The following is an 18,866-nucleotide window of genomic DNA, read 5'->3' on the forward strand; positions in this document are numbered from 1 at the left end:
TTCCCCTTTAAATCTAGTGGCGGTACCACTCCTTGGTTTGGCTCCAGCCTTGTAATTCCACACGCTCTTTCCCAAGGTAGGGCCACTTTTTTTCATCGCGCCCCGCATGGGCGACTCCTTTCCGAGGAAACGTCCGAGCGGAGGGACCGGTCAGGTTCTCACACCAGCACAGGTACCAAGGCTCATTCAGCTGCCGGCAGGCAGGCTAAGTGGTTGCTAGATCCTTCCGGAGACAGTGCTGAGGGGCCGCAAGGTTCTTTTGCCGAGTGTCCACCCGAGCAGCTATGCCCTACTACCGGACACATGTCTGAGGGGGCACCAGTACGGAGCACTACCTGGGATCACAGCCGAGGGCACTATGCCTACCAGGCCTAGTCCTGAGGTTCAGAGTAGGCCTCAAGCTCCACCGCCAAGAGTTCAGGAGGAGGCAGGCCAAGTGAGCCAAGCACCACGACTCAGGCACATAGCATGCATCTTGACAAAATGGCTGCAGTGCCAGGCAAGATGGCCACTCGTCTGACACGACCCCCGTTGGGGGAGCAGGTAGGAGATCGAGCGTTCAAGTGGGGCAGGTCTTCACCAGGAACGTGGCCTACAGCGTATCCTTCAGCGTCGCTGGGCAGATATCCCCCGCACCAGCCAGGCCGAATACGCACAGGCTCCAGCAGCTGCCAGCGACTCCGTCAATACCACCTGCCACCACAGCAGCCTGCGAGGACAGGTTTTATTTCCTCACACTAATGAGGTCCCCTCAGATGGGCTCCATCCTTCGGGATGTGATCAGGGACATGCTGCCTCCAGTCCCTCCTCCAGCGCCTATAGTCGTTCCTCCCATGGCTCCGGTGCCTCAGGCTTCGATTTTGGCTTCCCTGCCTCCTACAGTTTAGGTGGCTCCACACCAGCCTCCGGCTCCGATCCCCACACCTCAGCCTTGGGCGCCCAGCACTCCTTCCCGGGCGCTAGACCAGACGGACACCCTGGTGGACAACGATGAGGAGGAGGACCCCGAAACGCCAGCGGCTAGAATGGGAATCCCGATGCAGAAGGACTTTGTCGCCTTGGCCAAAGAAAGTGATGGCTTAAACCCCATTCGGCGCAGCCCACTAGCAGGCGCCTTGACGCCAAGTACAGACAATTGGAGGGGGATACACTCGTGTTGTCGCACACCCTCAACCGCTCCCCGGTGAGTGCCGCAGCCTCCATCTACTTGAAGCTGCAGCCTTCCTCTGCCACCTCATCCTCTGCTCTGCTAGGCAAGGAGGAGGAGATCTTGGAGGCGTCTGGAAGGAAGATCTATTCCAACGCCTCGCTGCACCTCTGTCAGTCTAATGCGGACACCATGTTCGCAACCATTAACCAGAGGCTTTGATGGGAAATAGACAACTTCCATCCGGAACTTCTGTTACATAGTCAAGCACGCTTCAAGGTGGGGCTGGCAGAAGCAAGGATGGTGGCACAGGACATTATGGAGTCGATAGTGGCAAATATCGACACCTCAGGCCATCTGCATAGCCACGGACATGAGAAGGACTGCCTGGCTACGGGCTACCAAGTTCAACCCGGACGTCCAGGAGCGCATATTGGACCTTCCATTCGAGGTTAGCAACCTCTTTCATTCCACCCCGATGAGCTTGATGAGAAGAACGGCGTGGTCGGTGAGCGACGAACGTCAAGATCCATTCCATTTGGGCTTTGTGAAGGGGCTGGGGACCGCCCCTCCTATTCTTTTTGCTATCACTTTTGTATGACAAAACATTTGAAAAAATACTAAAATATGCCTGGCCTTAGTCGATCTGTCAAAGGCCTTCGACAGTATAGAGAGTGACTGGATTAAACTGCTCTCTTGCAAGTGCCCGTTGGATTTGGTAGATCAAATACAGGAATTTCACACAGCTAATTCAATTAGAATTCGACTGAATATAACGGGTTTCTAAGCTAAGAGATTCCTACGGCACGGGGAGTAAAAGAAGGTTGCCCGTTCGCCCCAGCCTTGTTCTATCTATATATCTCTGACTTGGCAGCATTTCTGGAACACACAAGGTGTTTCCCTCCAGACTCCAGAAATTGGAGGCGTAAGAGTGGACCGATTACTCTTTGCAGACGACCTAGTCATGCTAGGATCGACACTGATTGGACTTCGTCAGCTATATCGAATAGAGGAATACACCAGGCAGGAGGATCTAAAGATCAACGCAGGAAAAGCAAAGATTCTAATTTTGCAAAAAGGCCCAGGAAAAAAGAGGGAGAAGTTTACATGGCACTTGAGTGCTGTGAAAAACCAGAGGGTGTTTCACAATCTAGTCCTTGGGGATCCCGTACTTAGGTGGCTGGGGAAAAGCCATTGCTTTTGGATCCTGACCCTGGGGGCGGAGAAGCGAGGGAGGGATCACCTGGGTAGTGGGTCCCTGGGGAGTGAGGGAGAAGCACCCAATAATGAGACAAGGTATCCCCCTTCTTCCACAACCTATCTAGACCCTATCCCTGCTTATTGAACGTGAAAATACAACTCCCATAATTCCTCCCCACTTTACATTGACAACACTACTGAGTTGAGGAAAATATGAGGCCAGAAAGATGACCTGCACTGACTTGCAATGGCTCTGTCCCTATAATGAGGCCAGGCAGAGTCAGGCACGTAATCCTAACTACACACACCTGCCACTTGTTAGCAGCCACTTGTTAACACTCATTGTCAGGATAAAAGTTGGTGCACACACGCACACTCTGAGCGAGGCTGGGTATGAGAAGGAACAGCTCTTTCAGGGCTGAAACAAACCACACGATGGAAGTTGGAAGGCCGAAGGGCTGATTGGCCGATGCAGAGATCGAGAGAGAGCCAGGCTAGAATTCCACACTTTCGGGAAGCCGTAAGCGTTCCAAGACTGAAACCGAGTGAGCAGAAGAAAGAAACCTCATGGTGCTGGGAAGAGGCCTGTGATCCTCCCCGGTGAATGGCAGAGTTGGGGAGGAGTAGAGGTGGGGTTGGTAACGGCCTTGACTGCTGCATGAAGAGCGTTGATAAAGAAGTCCAATTAACACGACTGGTGAGTTATTGAAGGCAACAAAAGCCCAGTTTGTGTTAAAAGCAAAAGTAACTGTATATTAGAACGTTGAAGGTTGTGCGTGTGCCGATAAAACATGTAATTGAAAGGACAAGTGCTGAAGTGTAAAAGGAATGGGTACAAAGTAACAGAGTGGTCCTGCATTGCCAAATCACACATTTGAAAGTCCTCTGTAGGGCAAAGTATATGAACTTTGAAAGAGGCCAAAAGGGCAAACTTGAAAGGAATAAGCAACTACAAGTACCAAGAGGCATTGGTGTTGCAAGTTGAGAAAGATTGTGGATCACAGAATTGTTTAACGAAAGGTCGAAGTGGTCATGCAGAGGTCTATTTAAAATCCTTGCAGTTTAGAAAGTCTTTGACAGTGAAAAGACACTTAAGACAAAACGTGGTGAAGGGGACACCCAGGAAAAGAAAGACAGACTCGAGCCCGGCAGAGGGAAGCCTATGCTGAACTGTGGAAAATCAAGAAAGTGAATTTGAAAGAAAGGCAGACTTGAGCCCTGCGGAGGGAAGCCTGTGTTGAATTGTGGGAAAGTTAAGGTCAACAGTGGAACTATGTATTGATGACCAGGCAGACAAAGCTTACGGAATCGATTGAACTATTAGAAGCCTGAACTGTTGAATTGTACCAGTAAGCCAAAACTGATCGAACTGTGCCATCCACCTATCCTTATTAAGGAACTCTCGAGACCCTGTGCTGTTGAACGTCGGGAGGGGAGTCGTTATTTAAGCCATTCTGACATTTATTTTGAGAAACTATGTTCCTTTTGTATTCCCCACACATTTGGCATTTTGAGAAGGAGTGCAAGGGTACGTTTGTTTTGGTATTGGCCTTCTTATATTAACTAGACTGACTTGTTTGCCGTTTTTTGTTTAATGGTCGAGACTACTCTCATTCTAGAGTTGAGGCCCGTTAGGAATTCTACCAACCCAACCAAAATACCAAATAAAGGTTTTGGAAACTTGTATCCATTGTGTCTGTCTCTACTACTTGATACCATGCCTTCCTTAAAGTGCAACGAAGATTGAGCTAGTTGTCCCTTTTAAATACCTTGGAATTCAAATCAGCAACAGCACAGTTGAAGGCCATAACGTCATAGGGCAAAGCAAAAAATGAAAATGGCTGACCTAAGAAACCAAGTCTTGATTTTGAAGCGCAGGTTTCGTCGGTTTTCCATCCTACCCCTCCTCGTCTTTTAAAGAGCAAAAGTAGTCCCAACCATGACCTATGGATCAGACGCCATGCAATGTGTCCTGAAAAATCACTGGAACAGACTGGAGGGGGTTGTTCTGGAAGAGAGTGTTGAATTTTCCAAGATCTCTGCAGATTCAGGTTATCAGAAGAGAACAGCAGCAGTAGGCTGGAAGACTGACGTTTCTTGGGAAATGTCCGAAAGACCTAGGGGCAGTGGGGCTGGTGCAGCGGGGACTGCGTGGAATTCGGATTGTAAAACCCTGTTGGATGGTCTGTGGTCTTCCTGTGAAGAGTTGCTGCTCAAACTCCTCCTGGACCCCCCCCGATTCAAAACCGCAAGAGCAGGGGGCAGCAGCTTCACCACTCTAGCCCCCAAACACTGGAACACCCTACCCACCACCATCAAAAAAGCATCCTCCTTCACGATCTTTAAGAAACAGCTAAAAACCTGGCTATTCAACCAATATTAGCACCCAAAGATAGGTCCCCTCCCACCGGATACTGCTGTGAATACTTAGGCCACTGTATATTTTTGTGAATATGTTTGTAACCTATATCATGTAAAGCAACTAATGTAATGTATGAATATGACTAATTCCTAAGGCATCTTATATCCTCGCCGTGACACCTGAGGGTTTGGGCGTGTAACAAATAAATAAAATAAATAAATAAATAAATAAATACTCCAGGCAATGTAAAAAGGAAGCTGTGGGAAAAAGGCTGAATTGCGACCCACGACGAGACGTGCTATAAACTGTGTCCCCATTCAGCAAATGAGACGAGTTCTCGGCCAGATCCCATTGTACTCAAAGAAATTCCCCGACCAACAGGTAGGGGACCATGTTTGGAGGATTATGCTAAACCTCTGCAGTAAAATGGAGGTCGTATCAGTAAGAGCCGTTCTAGGCCTGGCAATGGCAACCTGTTGATTTTGCAAGGCCGTGGGGGAAGATCTACCGCATCTGTTTACCTTCTGCCTGGCACTAATTGAAATGAGATAGGTGTACTTTGCATATAGGGCTGTTCGTCTATGTCGGCACCCGGATTGTGGCAGCTATTATTGAGAGGGGAGAGAACCTTGCGGTCTATCGCAGCAGTGGAATTTGTAAAGGACTGTTTAGTCCTGGGGCCACTGGGAAAGTAAGATCTTTGACAAGAATGGATGGAAAAGCTGCAAACTTCCAGGGATGGTGGGGGATTTGGGATTGGTATAAGGGCTAGGCCTGGTATATGAATTATGACTAACATTTTTAACGGTTGGCTGATTGGGTAATGTTTTGCAAAAGGTTTTTGTATTAAACTATGCAATAAAAAGAAATCTCCTTTGCACCCCTCCTCTCACCGTTAATATTATTATTCTGTGTAACCTACAGCAGCAAGTTGGGAAGGAGAGGGAAATGGCATGGCCTAAAGGCATGGCATTGGCAACATTGCCTTAATGGTGGCATTCGTAGTCTTAGCTTGCCCTCCTCCTTCACAACTCCCACTGGCGCAATACAGAATGCACAAAAGGACCACAATCTCCCAAATAGGAAGGAATGAAGACTCTGATTGCCCAAGAACTTCTATTCAGTCGCTTACTGCAGGATACTTGCACTTACCAGCCTTCCCTCACTGCTGTATACTCACCCACTAATGAACTCCTATTCAGTCGCTTACTGCAGGATGCAGGGTACTTGCACTTACCAGCCTTCCCTCACTGCTGTGTACTCACCCGTTAATTAACTTCTATTCAGTCGCTTACTGCAGGATGCAGGGTACTTGGACTTACCAGCCTTCCCTCACTACTGTATACTCGCCCACTAATGAACTTATATTCAGTCGCTTACTGCAGGATGCAGGGTACTTGCACTTACCAGCCTTCCCTCACCGCTGTATACTCACCCACTAATGAACTTCTATTCAGTCGCTTACTGCAGGATGCAGGGTACTTGGACTTACCAGCCATCCCTCACTACTGTATACTCACCCACTAATGAACTTCTATTCAGTCGCTTACTGCAGGATGCAGGGTGCTTGCACTTACCAGCCTTCCCTCACTACTGTATACTCACCCACTAATGAACTTCTATTCAGTCGCTTACTGCAGGATGCAGGGTACTTGAACTTACCAGCCTTCCCTCATTGCTGTAAACTCACCCACTAATGAACTTCTGTGTGCCGTCTTCGGCAAAGTAAGGATGCAAATTGTTAGGTCAAAAAGGGAAACTAGTAGCCGCGTGTACACCTAGCTTCCAATCACATGGGGGCATCTTTTCAAACTGTTGGCGGCCACCAATCACTGCTGGTTGCTACCTCCACACTGTCCCAAACTCCTTCCCAGGCTTTCACTCGGAAGTGAACTCAAGGAAGAATCCTGGCGTCCCATTCACAAACAAGCCCCACATGTTTCTGAACACTGCCGCCTCATTCCCTGAGGCAGGCACAGGTTGTGACCATGCGTGTCACATCCATGTCCCAGGCATTGTTTTATATGAAGAAAATGCTAGCTGTGGAGCACTGCACTGCATGTCTTTAACGGAAGGGCATCCTCTAGAGATTTGTGCCACTTTGATCAAACATGGTTGTCTGATACCAATCACACTCCTTTTGGTCAGACCTACTTTTCTTCGATGTTCAATGCGTCTGTGTTCTTGTGTGGCTCTTGATAGTCTCCCATGAGTATGGATGAAAGGGTATGGGGGACGAGTTACTCACCATAGTGACTACTGTACTCTTAGGCCATAGTCCCCTTTCCTCCATATAGCTCTCCCTCTGTATGGTCTCGTCATGAGGGTCCATTCTTATGTCACCTGTAAGAGCTGATGGCAAATAAGAGGGAGGTTCTTCCAAGCACGAACCTGTCAGTGCATGCAATCTGGCTTTCTAAGCTTTGTAATACTATGCCATGTGCTCCGATCCCATAATCGTCCCGGGGCAACATCCTGGGGTATGTACAAGGGACTGTGTACTAGGGGTGCAGGAGTCGCCATGGTGAGAAACCTGAACTTTCTCAATCTTTGTCTTCTTCCTACATTATTCACCCTTCTATTGCTCTGTCTGGATGTCTGTTGTGCTCTTGATCAGTATTCTGCAGCTTTCATTTTGTAATTGTGCAGTTCCTCCACTTCCTTCTTCATTCCTCCTTTTGTGTTTTCTCCTTTTCTGTTTCACTCACTCGCTCTTGTGTCTGAATTAATACATACATTTGTCTATCTTATTCCCTTTTACAGGAACTCCTTGAACCGTTCAAGCCTACGAAAGATCGACGGTTGATGAAGAGTTGCTGCTCACTCGTTCTATGAAGGACCCGCCGTTGATCGCAGAGCGATCGGCGGGAATAACCACTAAAGTGGAAAAGCTTTCAGTGGCTCCATGACCGCTCACTCAAGAACACTACATGATACCATGGTGCCTTCCTGCCTCCCGCCCCTGGCGCTGTCACTTGTACGCCATCTCTCGTGGACCAGCGCTGGGGACCAAAGCCCCAGCGAGACTTAAAGTGCTGGAATTGTCCGTGTGATTTCTCAAGTGCTGAAACATTCCATTTGTTTCTCAGATGTTCAGGTCGAGTGCTGGAACATTCCTGTTTCTCGCACATGTCCCATTCTGACACCTAATTTCTCAGGGTTCTTAACCAGTTCTGATCGTTATTGAATCCCAGGTTGACATGGGGAGAGGAGACCTTAAAATGGTGAGAAGTCCTGGATTCGATTTCTACCACCAGTTCAGTTTGTCCTCTCTTGGGCAGTGTCCAGAAGGATGAGCCATCTTGCCAGACTGCCTGTGGTTTTTTATTTTTGATTTTATTTAATTAATATTTTATGTCGCTCTGAACGCTTCGCCTTTTAGGTTCTCAGTCTTCGTGTGTCCCTTTAGCTTGTTTTGGTTCCCTGAGCTATCCCTGCCGTGGCCCTCAGCACTAGGAGTCTTTCCTGTATCCGTGTTCAGTTACTTTCACGCTCACTCCGGTCCCGCTTTTGGCCTCTACCTATGTTCAGTTCATGAGCCGGGCTAATGTTTTAAGGAAATATTAGAAATCGCCTTTAAATGACAAATATGTGATGTTTTGTTCTTAAAGGTTAACAGGCAGGGTGTGCCCCTTGCCTGTCTTTACGACTGCTCTGATCGTAGGTGATGTCTCTGCAGTCAGGTGATACCCCAGATGCGAGCTGTAGGGGAGATGTCTGAGGATGTAGGGGATGTTATCTCACTTTTCTCCTTGGGGTGAGTAGGTGATATGGGATGGCCGAGGTAGGGGAGATGTCTGTTTAGATTCCTTTTCCATCAATCTGCATCACAAGAGACATCACCGAGTATATAATCATATCATCTGTTATTGGCTGCAGACTAAGGATCTGTGGTGATGTGGACTATGACTCCTGTGATCCTTCATTCTCTGGCCTAGGTAATGAGGATGGGAGTTGTAGTCCAAAATATCTGCAGAGCCACAGGTTGCAGAACCCCGCTGTTGGTTAATGGACCACGGCAGCAATGTCCCTATTGGTGAAAGAGATGTTATCTCGTGCATCCCATGGGTATAGTGGTTCATTACAGTTAAAGTGCATCACATGTGGTATCACTGACCTAGTTTTCCCCCCACCTCTAAGCCCATTGTTGCCCGCAGTGGTATCTCAAAAACGTTTATTTGCACTGAATGCACTCCGGCACCTTTGACTTCTAGTCCCCTCCCAACCTGCATGAGCTGGCACCTTCTACCCCAGGACACCCCTCGGAGGCATTTAAAGAGCAGGCAATCCTTGTGCTGTCACAGATTGCTTTCAGCATCAAACCGTTGTCATCTGCATCAGGTGACCCCCACCTCATTCTAGGGGAGCTATCACTCACTGTGTGTTGACTGCAGTTGTGCATGCACTCGCCTCATCAGAGTGTGAGTGAAGAGAATGCTGTCCTATTTTTAAGTGAGCAGACCAGGAAGATCTGTAAATGTCGCAGAAGACCTGAACTTCCTTCTGAGTCCCCACAGTAGAGGCCTTCGGACTAGACCAGTGACTTAGCTGTCAAATTATAGCTGTGCCAAAGCATTATTTGGGTATCTGCGTACCTTTTGTGACTCCCACAAGCGCCAATTTGTGTAGAGCTGTGGCTCACTAGACGTAAAGCAGATCCTCTTTGCATAAGCCAGCAAGCGTTGCCTCTTTTCCTTCTCCTCTTCCCAACCAGCGAAATAAACACACACTTTAGACAGCGCATCACACACAGTACCGCTTGGCCTCTAATAATGCATTTGGTTTTTCTTACCCTGCCAGTTCTCACCATCCAACACTAAGCGTTTGCACATTCAGGCTTTTGAGGGAATATAGTGACAAATATTCCAATTTGTGTAATCCCTCTCATCTAACAAAACTCAAGTCCTAACTCTAAAAGAAGAATCTTTAAGACTTTTTAATGTAAAAAAACAAAGATTTGGTTGCATTTTTTTAATGCGTGAGCTGTCTTCTTCATCTAACTCTTTATCACCAGACTTTTCTCTCCATTAAGCTGGAAGAATGCATTGGCATGGAAGCGGTTTCTTTAGTCAAATCCTTTGGTCTTACTTGGATAGTGTACACCGTTTAAAAATGCTTGCCTGCCCCCGCAGTCACAGACCCATTAAAAACAAGGGCCAATACAGACTGTGGCAAAAAGCCACACGACAATTGACCTTAAGGAATTCTTTAAAAAGACAACAAAACCAATAACTACTAGTTTTCAAATGATTAACCCAGAAGTAAGCTCAGAAATACTGCATGGCATCTGATCTATTCAATAGCCGACACATTTAAATCCTTTCTGCCTGTAGATCTGGGGGTTTTGATCTGGATCCCTTTTGGGCTTGCCTTTTCCCAGCAGTGCTTTGATGCTCTGGGCCTGGAAGTAACTCTCAGTCTGGCTCCAGGGGAGTTGCTGGAGGAACGAAATGTTTATCCTTCATAAATATTTCCTAAGGCTTGTGTTGTAACAAAAAACACATATGTACACAGACACACACATAAAGTGGAATTTGATCAAATCAGTAGCAAACAAATATAGGCCCAGATATCCAAAATGTTTTTTTATGGGGGGGGGGGGGAGAAATGGGATGCCATTTTGTTAAACTGAGTGTAATTGCTTCAGAATGTCCCCCTACCTAGAAAAGGTGAAGCCTGTTTAAAATCCTCTCCTTCCCCCGCCTGTAAATATTTTTTTTAAATGGACTCAACTGGGTTAAAAACTGAAGAGTGGCTGGAAATAAAGCATGGTCGATTTGTACTCGCATGCATTGGGACACAGAGATATACTACATGCACGTGTGGTTCTGATGAAGGAACATCATCTTTTACCAAGTCTTATCCTGCTCAGCCCTTTTTCCAAAGGTTTTGCAGCTCGTCTGCTTGGTATAAGAGGGAAATTAGCCTTTCCCTTAGGGGACAGTGGCGGCATATGGCGCTGGTTGGCTGTCACGCTGCCTCTTGCTTCTCTGAGCTAAGCGAGGCACAGTACCAAGCTCCAGAACTAGGTAGAAGAAGTGGGAATTATTTCTGTCCCTCCGTCCCCCGTGAAAGAGTTACACACATCTGGTAGCGTTGTATGCCATGAGGAACAGTAAGGAACAGCAGAAAATGTTTTTAAAAAAAATGTACTGAGGAAAAGCTTACCTATTTAAAACACTACAAAACATTTTTGCAAATATAGAGGCGATAGACTACACCTTTCTCTAGGAGAGAAAGGCAAATGTAACTTAAAGATATAGAAGTAGTAAGTTCATTCCACAAGTTGGCCATACCTACGGCCTATCGGAGGGAGTCATTGATGTGACCTGGTGCCTTTTCCACAGGATAATGTGGCTAGCGGTTTCCAGGCTAGGCCACTTATACCCCAAGCCCAGTCAAGGTGCCAATTCCTTCTTTTCCAAGATGGAACAATCGAACCATTCATGATTTCCATTGTTGGACACCTGCTAATGTTTTATGTTGCCCGCTTGTTACTATTTAATTATCTATAGATGAGAGTTGGGAGAAGGGAATAAGTGTGTGGTCACCCAAAGTCCCACAAGAGTGAGAATTTGCCTGGAATGTTGCTGGCACTGACAGACTAAGTTTTTCACATCCAAAATGCAGGAGTCTGATTTCCTGTCTTCAAAGAACCTTCTTGACACTTGGGTATGTGGGTATCTGGTCACAATGGGGAGTTTCTACTTGGAATATTTACCCTTAATTCCCAGGTTAGAATGAATAGTACAAACCATTTTGTAGGAGAAAAAAAGCTGCTTCTGAATTCCTACTAACATGCATGCCTTGTGAGCAATACCATGTATAAGCAATGGATCTAAAGGTTGTTTCGACATCTCTGATATTAGCATTAATTTGCACACAACTGTTCTTTTGGGGGCCCCCCACAAGAAGCCGCCTCCTCCTTCTTTGAGGCCTTCACTGCCTCTTAATTAAATTCACTCTGGTCACCAATTGACTTTCATGAAGTTAATAAACTCTTCTTCTGTGACAACACAGTTCAGGGAAAACCACAGATCGATACCAAGAGATAGAAAACACTAAGATGGTGGAGGCTTAGCATGTCACCATGAAGACATTCCTTCTTTCGAGTTTCTACCACATAGAAATCTTTAAACTGACAATGTGGAAGCAGGTAATTGGGCAGGTTTTGTGCAGCCAGAGTTGAGAAGAGCTGGCATTGAGCTATAGAATCTCATCTCATCCATGGCTATTCCAAAAACAGGCCTTGAGCTGGGATTCCATTTGCCTTAAATTCCTAAACATGCTTGTAACTGCAGCAGCAAAGGGTTTGAACACATCATTCCTAAGCAAAGTTTTACACTCGAGCACCCTCTGCCTTCTCCTCCAGCCCCCTTCTGCACCAATAACTGGATTTAAATATTGCTTTCTGAAGTCAGTGTTTTATAGGATTTGCTGGTGAAGCCTTATGTTATTGGTGGTTAGATGCCTGTAAATCCCAGCATGCACTGCTCTGCGAATTGAATAACAATGCGCGTTTCTCCGCTCTTAGTCTGGAGAGTTTCTAAACCTGGCTGGGCTGCCATTCCTGCTTTACGGAACAAAACCCAGATCAGTGCTCCAAGAAATGCATAGAGGTTAGAAATAAAAGTTGAAGTTGACCATGAAAGTCCCAGCCTAGTTTAGCATCATTGAAACTTCCCAGGTTGCCTTTGGAAGCTTCACACTTCACTCCCCCTTCCCAAACCTATTTTTAAAACTGACACCAAAAATCATTGTTGTGCTGCCTACATGGAGGAGGGCATTTTGAGGGATCTCTTTGACCTATGCCCAATGTTCTTTGTACAGTATTGCGTATTTTTCTGATATTCAGTTGTCTGCTGTTTTGGGGTGCAGTTACTTTTTATTGGGTGGGATTGATAGGGTTGCGTGACACCCCTTGTATTTTCTGGAGGGGTTGATGGAGTCTTCTTCCGTGACTCAGTGGATCTACTGTACAAAACTGATGTGCTATTTATGAAGCAATAAATCCCTTTTTGACGATTTCTAACCTGCTTGTTTTTATTTATTTTCCTGCTAGGGTTTGGGGTAGGGGAAGTGTTTGTAAGAGTAATTATATAACAATGTGTATATGCTGTTTACATTTGTTTGTGTCTGGTGGGAGAATATCAGTGTGGGGGTTTGGAACAGAGGTGCATTTCTTCCCCTGGGCCATTTCCCCACCTGCTTGGAAGGAATGATGCAACTACCTGCCCTTGCTCCCTTCTCATCTGCAGCCCATTGATCGTCAGGGAATGTCCCGGAGAGCAGAAAAGATATAATAGCGTTAAAGGATGCATCAGGGATCCTGCTCCGTTATGCTAATCCCTCCCCACCCCCACAATGTTTTCACTTTACACTGTATTGTAGTTCTGGAATGCCCCGTCACCCTTCCTCACGCAAATAGCCGACATTGGATTTGACTGGAGCACTGACGTATAACAAATGCCTGTCTCCTTAAGAAATGTTAAGCCTACCTGTGAGGTTGGAATTCTTAAAGTGCACCCTGAGACATGCCCAGTCACTAGACCTTTCACCGATGAGTTCCAATGTGAGGTCTCATCAGAGATGCAAATACTGCTGTTCAACGGAGAAGACCCTAAGTCTCACAGTCGTGTTACCCAAGTGCCCTCTATTTGCCCTGTGCCAGTTCTCGTGCGCCTTGCTGCAAATAACCTCGGGTTGGGGTCGGGGGTCTGGATACAGGTCCAGCCCAGCGAGAGACTAGAAGAGCACCCTGTTCCAATCTACTGCGGTGTGCTATGGCCGGACCTCGGTGCATTTACAGGGGAAAGTGAAACCAATGGGGATACAAGGGTGGTTTTCCTCACCTGCCATGATTGTTGCCATGTAGGCAGGGAAACAATCCTGCATGGACCAAACGCTTGCAGTCTTCTAAGGGGAATTTACTGGCTTAGCTCTGCCCTGGGTCAGTGCAGAATCTGCCTGGACAAGTCTAACCTGCAAGGGTGCCTGGAGCTTGGATGGGAAATGCACATTCCATCTCAAAGCCTGTGGAAGGAGCCATGAAGTTTGAACAAGGCAGCCCCCAGTGACTGAGTGGCGGGTACAAACATTGAATGGATGCAATCCTAGGATTTCCATCCCAAACCCATTACTTTCTTCAGTGCCGGAAACAGTCACTGAAGCTCAAATAGTACAACACCTACCCGAGAAGAGATGTGCCGAAAGGTTTGCTGTCTACTTAAGACCAATTTCAGCTGTGAAACTGTTCTGGTGTCTGCAGATACCAGAAGCCCTGTGTTTAAGATGGCTGTTCAGAACCAACCCTGTGGGGAATTCTGAGAGGCCAAGCGTGTGAGTGTGAGCACGTCATTGGACACGTAGTCTAGCCAAACTCTGTCATAGACCTAGCAGCAAGGCAAACTTCAGGAGCTATGATGGGGTGAGGTTGTGGGCTTAGTGGGGGCACCCTCATTTCTTTTAAAAATAGGTTAAATTCAGATAGCCCAAAAGTCCACCACCAAAGTGCAGACCTTTTAACAAAAAGGTCTGTGAAAACATGTGTAATCCAGACCAGCATGCAATGGCGATGAGCGTAGAGCAATGATAACACATGATCATCAAAGTACAAGAAAAGAATTACAAATTCATAAAATACCATATTAACTATTACAGAATATCATCTGCTAAATCCAGTACGTGTTTAGACTATAAAAAACAATAGCTTAATCCTAGCTACAGAAAAGGCTATTTCAGATATTTACATCTTCTAATCCATGCTTAAGTAAAAGAAAACCTGATTAGTCAGCACGCTAAGCTAACTCGCCAGTGTCTCCCATCAATCAAGAGGTTCAAAATGGCTCTTTTATGTTGCTTAAGCAGTGGAACCAGACATTTACATCTTTCTCCAGCATGGGGTCTGGCATGGATTCACATGCTCATGAATATTCCCCGTCGTCAGGCTGGGAATCCTCGGTAAAGAAAAAAATCAGTATCAGTTTTGTTTCTGATCTGTCTTTCTTAGTAACCAATCACTGATCTCTGGGTCATACTGCCCCCAGCCAATGACTGCCCTCTCCCTAAGCCCCTCCTCTGGCAGCCATCCTCAGATTTTTACCGCACGCTCAAGTGTTGGGAGTCCTCGTGCTTTAGCTCTCGAGGTTTTGCTGCGTTTTTGCGCTTTCAGGAGATTTTCTCATTTTTTCAGTTTAATCGAGCCTCAAGCTCCACCGTTTCTACTTCCGATAACGGAGACCCATTTCGGAATTCTTCTACGCCCCTCAAGGGTGAAGTTTTCGTCGAGTTTACACTTCTTGGAGGATTCCGGAAGATCTGCGACCTACCTCAACTACATGGCCCAGGACAAGGGAAGCTCGACGCCCGGATCCAAGCTGTTCAGGAACTGTCCTGGATGCGGATTACAAAACGTTTTCAAGGAGGACGAGCATTCGCAATGTCTTTACTGCCTTCATGAGGACAAGACGCACGTGGAGAAGGACTGTGCGTTCTGCAAGAACCTTTCGGAACGGACCAAAGAAGATCGACGTTCCCGCCTCGCCGCCTGGCTGGAGAAGGGCACAGCAGGTGAGAAGGCGAAGAAAAAGTCCCGGCGACGGGGTCCCGACAGAAGGCCAAGCACCGCAAGTCCGCGGGCACCGGGAGCGCTGAAAGGTCGGGCTCTTCAGCTGCCAGGCAGGGCGCGACTTCCCCGGCACATTCAACCACGAGCCAGCCCTCTGGTTCGGGGAAGAGGAAGTCCGAGAACCCGGGTAAGCTGCTTGAGTGGTCCGGTCGATCTCGAAGGGGGAGCGAGGCGCTGACCCTCCCCCCAAGGCAAAGGCCCAGGACGCACCTCAGGTGGTGAGGGCTTTGATCCAGCCGGCAAAGGCCTCTATTGAAGTGGTCGCTGCGACCCTGGCGAAGCCGGCTGAGACTACGCCAGTGGAAACGGCCTCTGGGCCCAGAGTATCTCTGCCACCGCTGAGGGAATGCTCTTTCCAGCCCATCGTTAAGACCCCCGTGAAGTCCCCAGCGGAAAAAGAGGGGGTTGGGGGCAGTGGCCATTACAGACTCGGAATCAGCCTCTGAGGAGGAGCTGGTGGAAACCGAGAAGGGCCTCAACGAGAGGTTCATAGGCCTCAACGAGAGGTTTGAGAAGGTTCGATCCCAGGGGACGGTTCCCGCTGACGTGATAGAAGATAGCGATGAAGAGGGCCCAGTGGAGCGGCCATCCCGTCCGTCGCAGCCATTACCCGAGCCCCAGGATAGCTCGGCGGCCATTTTGTTGGCGATCCAATCCTTATGTACCGAGATAAGGACGAGATTACCACGGACCCCGACGGAGGATCCAGAACCGGGCCCGTCGGGAAACCCTCCGAACAAGTGGAGGAGAGTCCACCCCTCTCCGCCCTTCGTGCCCGCGAGGCCGGTGGACCTCTCATCCCCCTCGCCGGACCCTAGAGAGGATACGGCGACGGATACAGCGAAGGGGACGGATGATGACGGCGGCAATGACACAGCGGACATCCCGTCATCACCCCCCCTCGGGCTTCTCCAGCCGACGAAATTGGCTCCTTTCACACCATGATAACCAGGGCATCTGAGCTCTTCCAGCTCTGCCCTGAAGAACAAAAAAAAGGAAGGGTTTCTTTACCAACGACGAGAGGCCAAGAGGAAGACGGTCCTCGCGGTGCCTTTGCTCGACGACATCTGGGACGAGGGGCTTGCTGTCCTCAAGAACCCTTCCACGACACCTGCCAAGAGGGACAGGTACGAGAAGAAGTACCGAGTCCCTGATGCTGCCCACTTGTGCCTCAGGGCCCAGCCCACGCCGGACTCTGTCGTCTCGGCAGCGGCTAAGAAGAAAGCAGCGGGTGCGGCGGTTTCAACTTCCACTTCCCCGCCGGACAGCGAGGGCAAGAAGTTGGACTCCATGGCACGACGAGTCATCTCGTCGGCGGTGACGACGATTAAGGCGGCCAATGCCTTAGCGATCGTTGCCCGCAACGAAAGGGAGCTCTGGTTCAAGATAGCTCCCCTGCTAGACTTCCTACCTGACGACAAGAGGGCGGAGGCCCTACAAATTCTGCAGGAAGGCGAGGTGGCGTCGGATCACGCCATAACGGTGGCAACGGACATTGCCGATACCAGATTTCACCAACTGGGCAACAGAGTTTGCCTCCGACGACGAGGATGGCTCAAGGCGACAGACTTTCGCCAGGACGTCCAGACCAGAGTGTTGGATATGCCGTTCGACGGCAACAACCTTTTTGATAAGGCGGTGGACGAGTCTCTCCAGGCCATCAAGACCGACTCAGAGACGGCCCAGGCCCTAGAGGTACTTCAACAACGACGGCCCTTTCGGAGCTCCGGAGGCAGACAGGGTGCCTCCAAAGGATCCAGCGGTGGCTCTTCCACTTACCGCCAGACGGCCTGCTCCTCTTCCGAGGAGACCTACAGAGGTCGCAGCAAGCAAGGGGGATACCGCCGTCGGCGGCAAGACTGACCCGGCCGTGTCGTCAGGCCCCCACCGAAGCACCCCGGTGGGAGGCCGGCTGACAAGTTAGTCAGCGTGTGGGAGTCCATCTCCACCGACCGTTGGGTGCTGGACACCCTGGCCAACGGGCACTCACTGGAATTCCAAAAGAAGTGCCCTCGAATTCCTCCCGTGGCCAGGAAGGAGAATCACGTCCCTCAACTGTTGTTGGAGGTAAGGGCGATGCTCAAGAAAGGTGCCATCGAGCTCGTCCCCAGGAGACTCAGGTGCTCCGGAGTGTACTCAAGGTACTTCCTCGTCAGAAAGAAGACAGGCGCTTGGCGTCCCATCCTGGACCTACGTCGGTTAAACAAATACATCAATGCGCAGAAATTCAGGATGGTCACCCTCCAGCACGTGCTTGGACAGCTGGAGGAGGGCGACTTCCTATCGTCGTTGGACCTGGAGCATGCTTACTTCCACATCCCCATTCTAAAGGGCACAGGAAGTTTCTCAGGTTCGTGGTTCAGGGACGCCACTACCAATTCAGAGCCCTACCGTTGGGATTAAAGTCGGCACCCAGGGTATTCACCAAGTGCCTGGCACCAGTGGCGGCACGGCTGCGCCTGCAGGGGATCCACGTCTACCCCTGCCTAGACGACTGGCTAATCAGGGCAAGGACAAGAGATCTCGCCGTCGAACACACAGCGAGGACCGTCCAGCTGCTCACGGAACTGGGGTTCCCCATCAACTACCCCAAATCCCACCTGGTTCCGTCGCAAGTAGCACTGTTTCTGGGAGCGAAGCTCGATACAGTGGGGCAATTGGCCTCCCCGTCAGAGGAGAGGACGAAGACCATCCTGGGCAAGGTGCGGCGCCTGCCAGCCACGGACGTGGCCAGGGTGAGGTCCATCAAGTCCCTCCTCGGGATGTCTTCATGCATCTATCTTGTACCCCTTTGCAGACTTCGGATGCGTCCGCTACAGGAGTTCCTCGACGCCCGCTGGTTTCAGGCGACGGGCTGCTTCGAGGACAGGATCCCTCTCGACGAGGAGTTCCGTCGGGCGATCCTATGGTGGGGTACCTGTGCTCACCTCACTACAGGCATGGACTTTCAAACCCCCGCGTTTCAGGAGACGGTGACGACGGACACCTCTCTGGAGGGTCGGGGGACCCACACCGGAGATCTCCACGCAAGAGGCCATTGGCTCCCGGAGGAGAGGTCTCTCCACATCAACATTCTGGAGCTCCGAGCAGTGTTCTGGGCGCTCAAGTCGTTCCTTCCGTCCCTCAAGGACAAAGTGGTGAGGATCTTCACCGACAACACCACCACGATGTTCTACATATGGAAGCAGGGGGGCACCAGATCCCCAGCCCTATCCAAGGAGGCCCAGGATCTGTGGCACTGGGCCGTCGCCCAGGGGATGTTTCTGGTTCCCTTCCACTTGGCAGGAATAAAAAACACCATCGCCGACTCACTCAGCAGGGAGCTGCGCTCGTGCCATGAGTGGGAACTACGTCAGGACCAGGTGGATCGGCTCTTTCGACGATGGGGCAAACCCCGGATCGACTTTTAGTGACGGCGACGAACTCCAAGTGCCAGAGGTTCGCCAGCAGGTTCCCGCAGCCGAGGAGCATGGGCGATGCTTTCTCGTTCCCCTGGGACGGCCTGTTTCTTTACACGTTCCCTCCGTTGC

At 49.2% G+C, this 18,866-nt stretch overlaps 1 protein-coding gene across 6 annotated transcripts in view; it reads left to right on the top strand.

Moving 5' to 3' along the window:
* Window positions 1-12,741, top strand: part of DOCK6 (dedicator of cytokinesis 6) — a 1,219,180-nt gene extending 1,206,439 nt beyond the window's left edge. For all 6 annotated transcript variants that reach the window (XM_069604231.1, XM_069604230.1, XM_069604232.1 and 3 more), the window contains one exon: window positions 7,473-12,741. In XM_069604231.1, coding sequence (XP_069460332.1) covers window positions 7,473-7,515 — 43 coding nt within the window. In that variant the 3' untranslated portion in view covers window positions 7,516-12,741. The remainder of the gene's footprint in view (window positions 1-7,472) is intronic.
* Window positions 12,742-18,866: the final 6,125 nt, after the last annotated feature.

This window comes from Ambystoma mexicanum, chromosome 3q (assembly GCF_040938575.1).
Source record: "Ambystoma mexicanum isolate Mex_15411 chromosome 3q, UKY_AmexF1_1, whole genome shotgun sequence".
In the NCBI taxonomy this organism is placed as follows: domain Eukaryota; kingdom Metazoa; phylum Chordata; class Amphibia; order Caudata; family Ambystomatidae; genus Ambystoma; species Ambystoma mexicanum.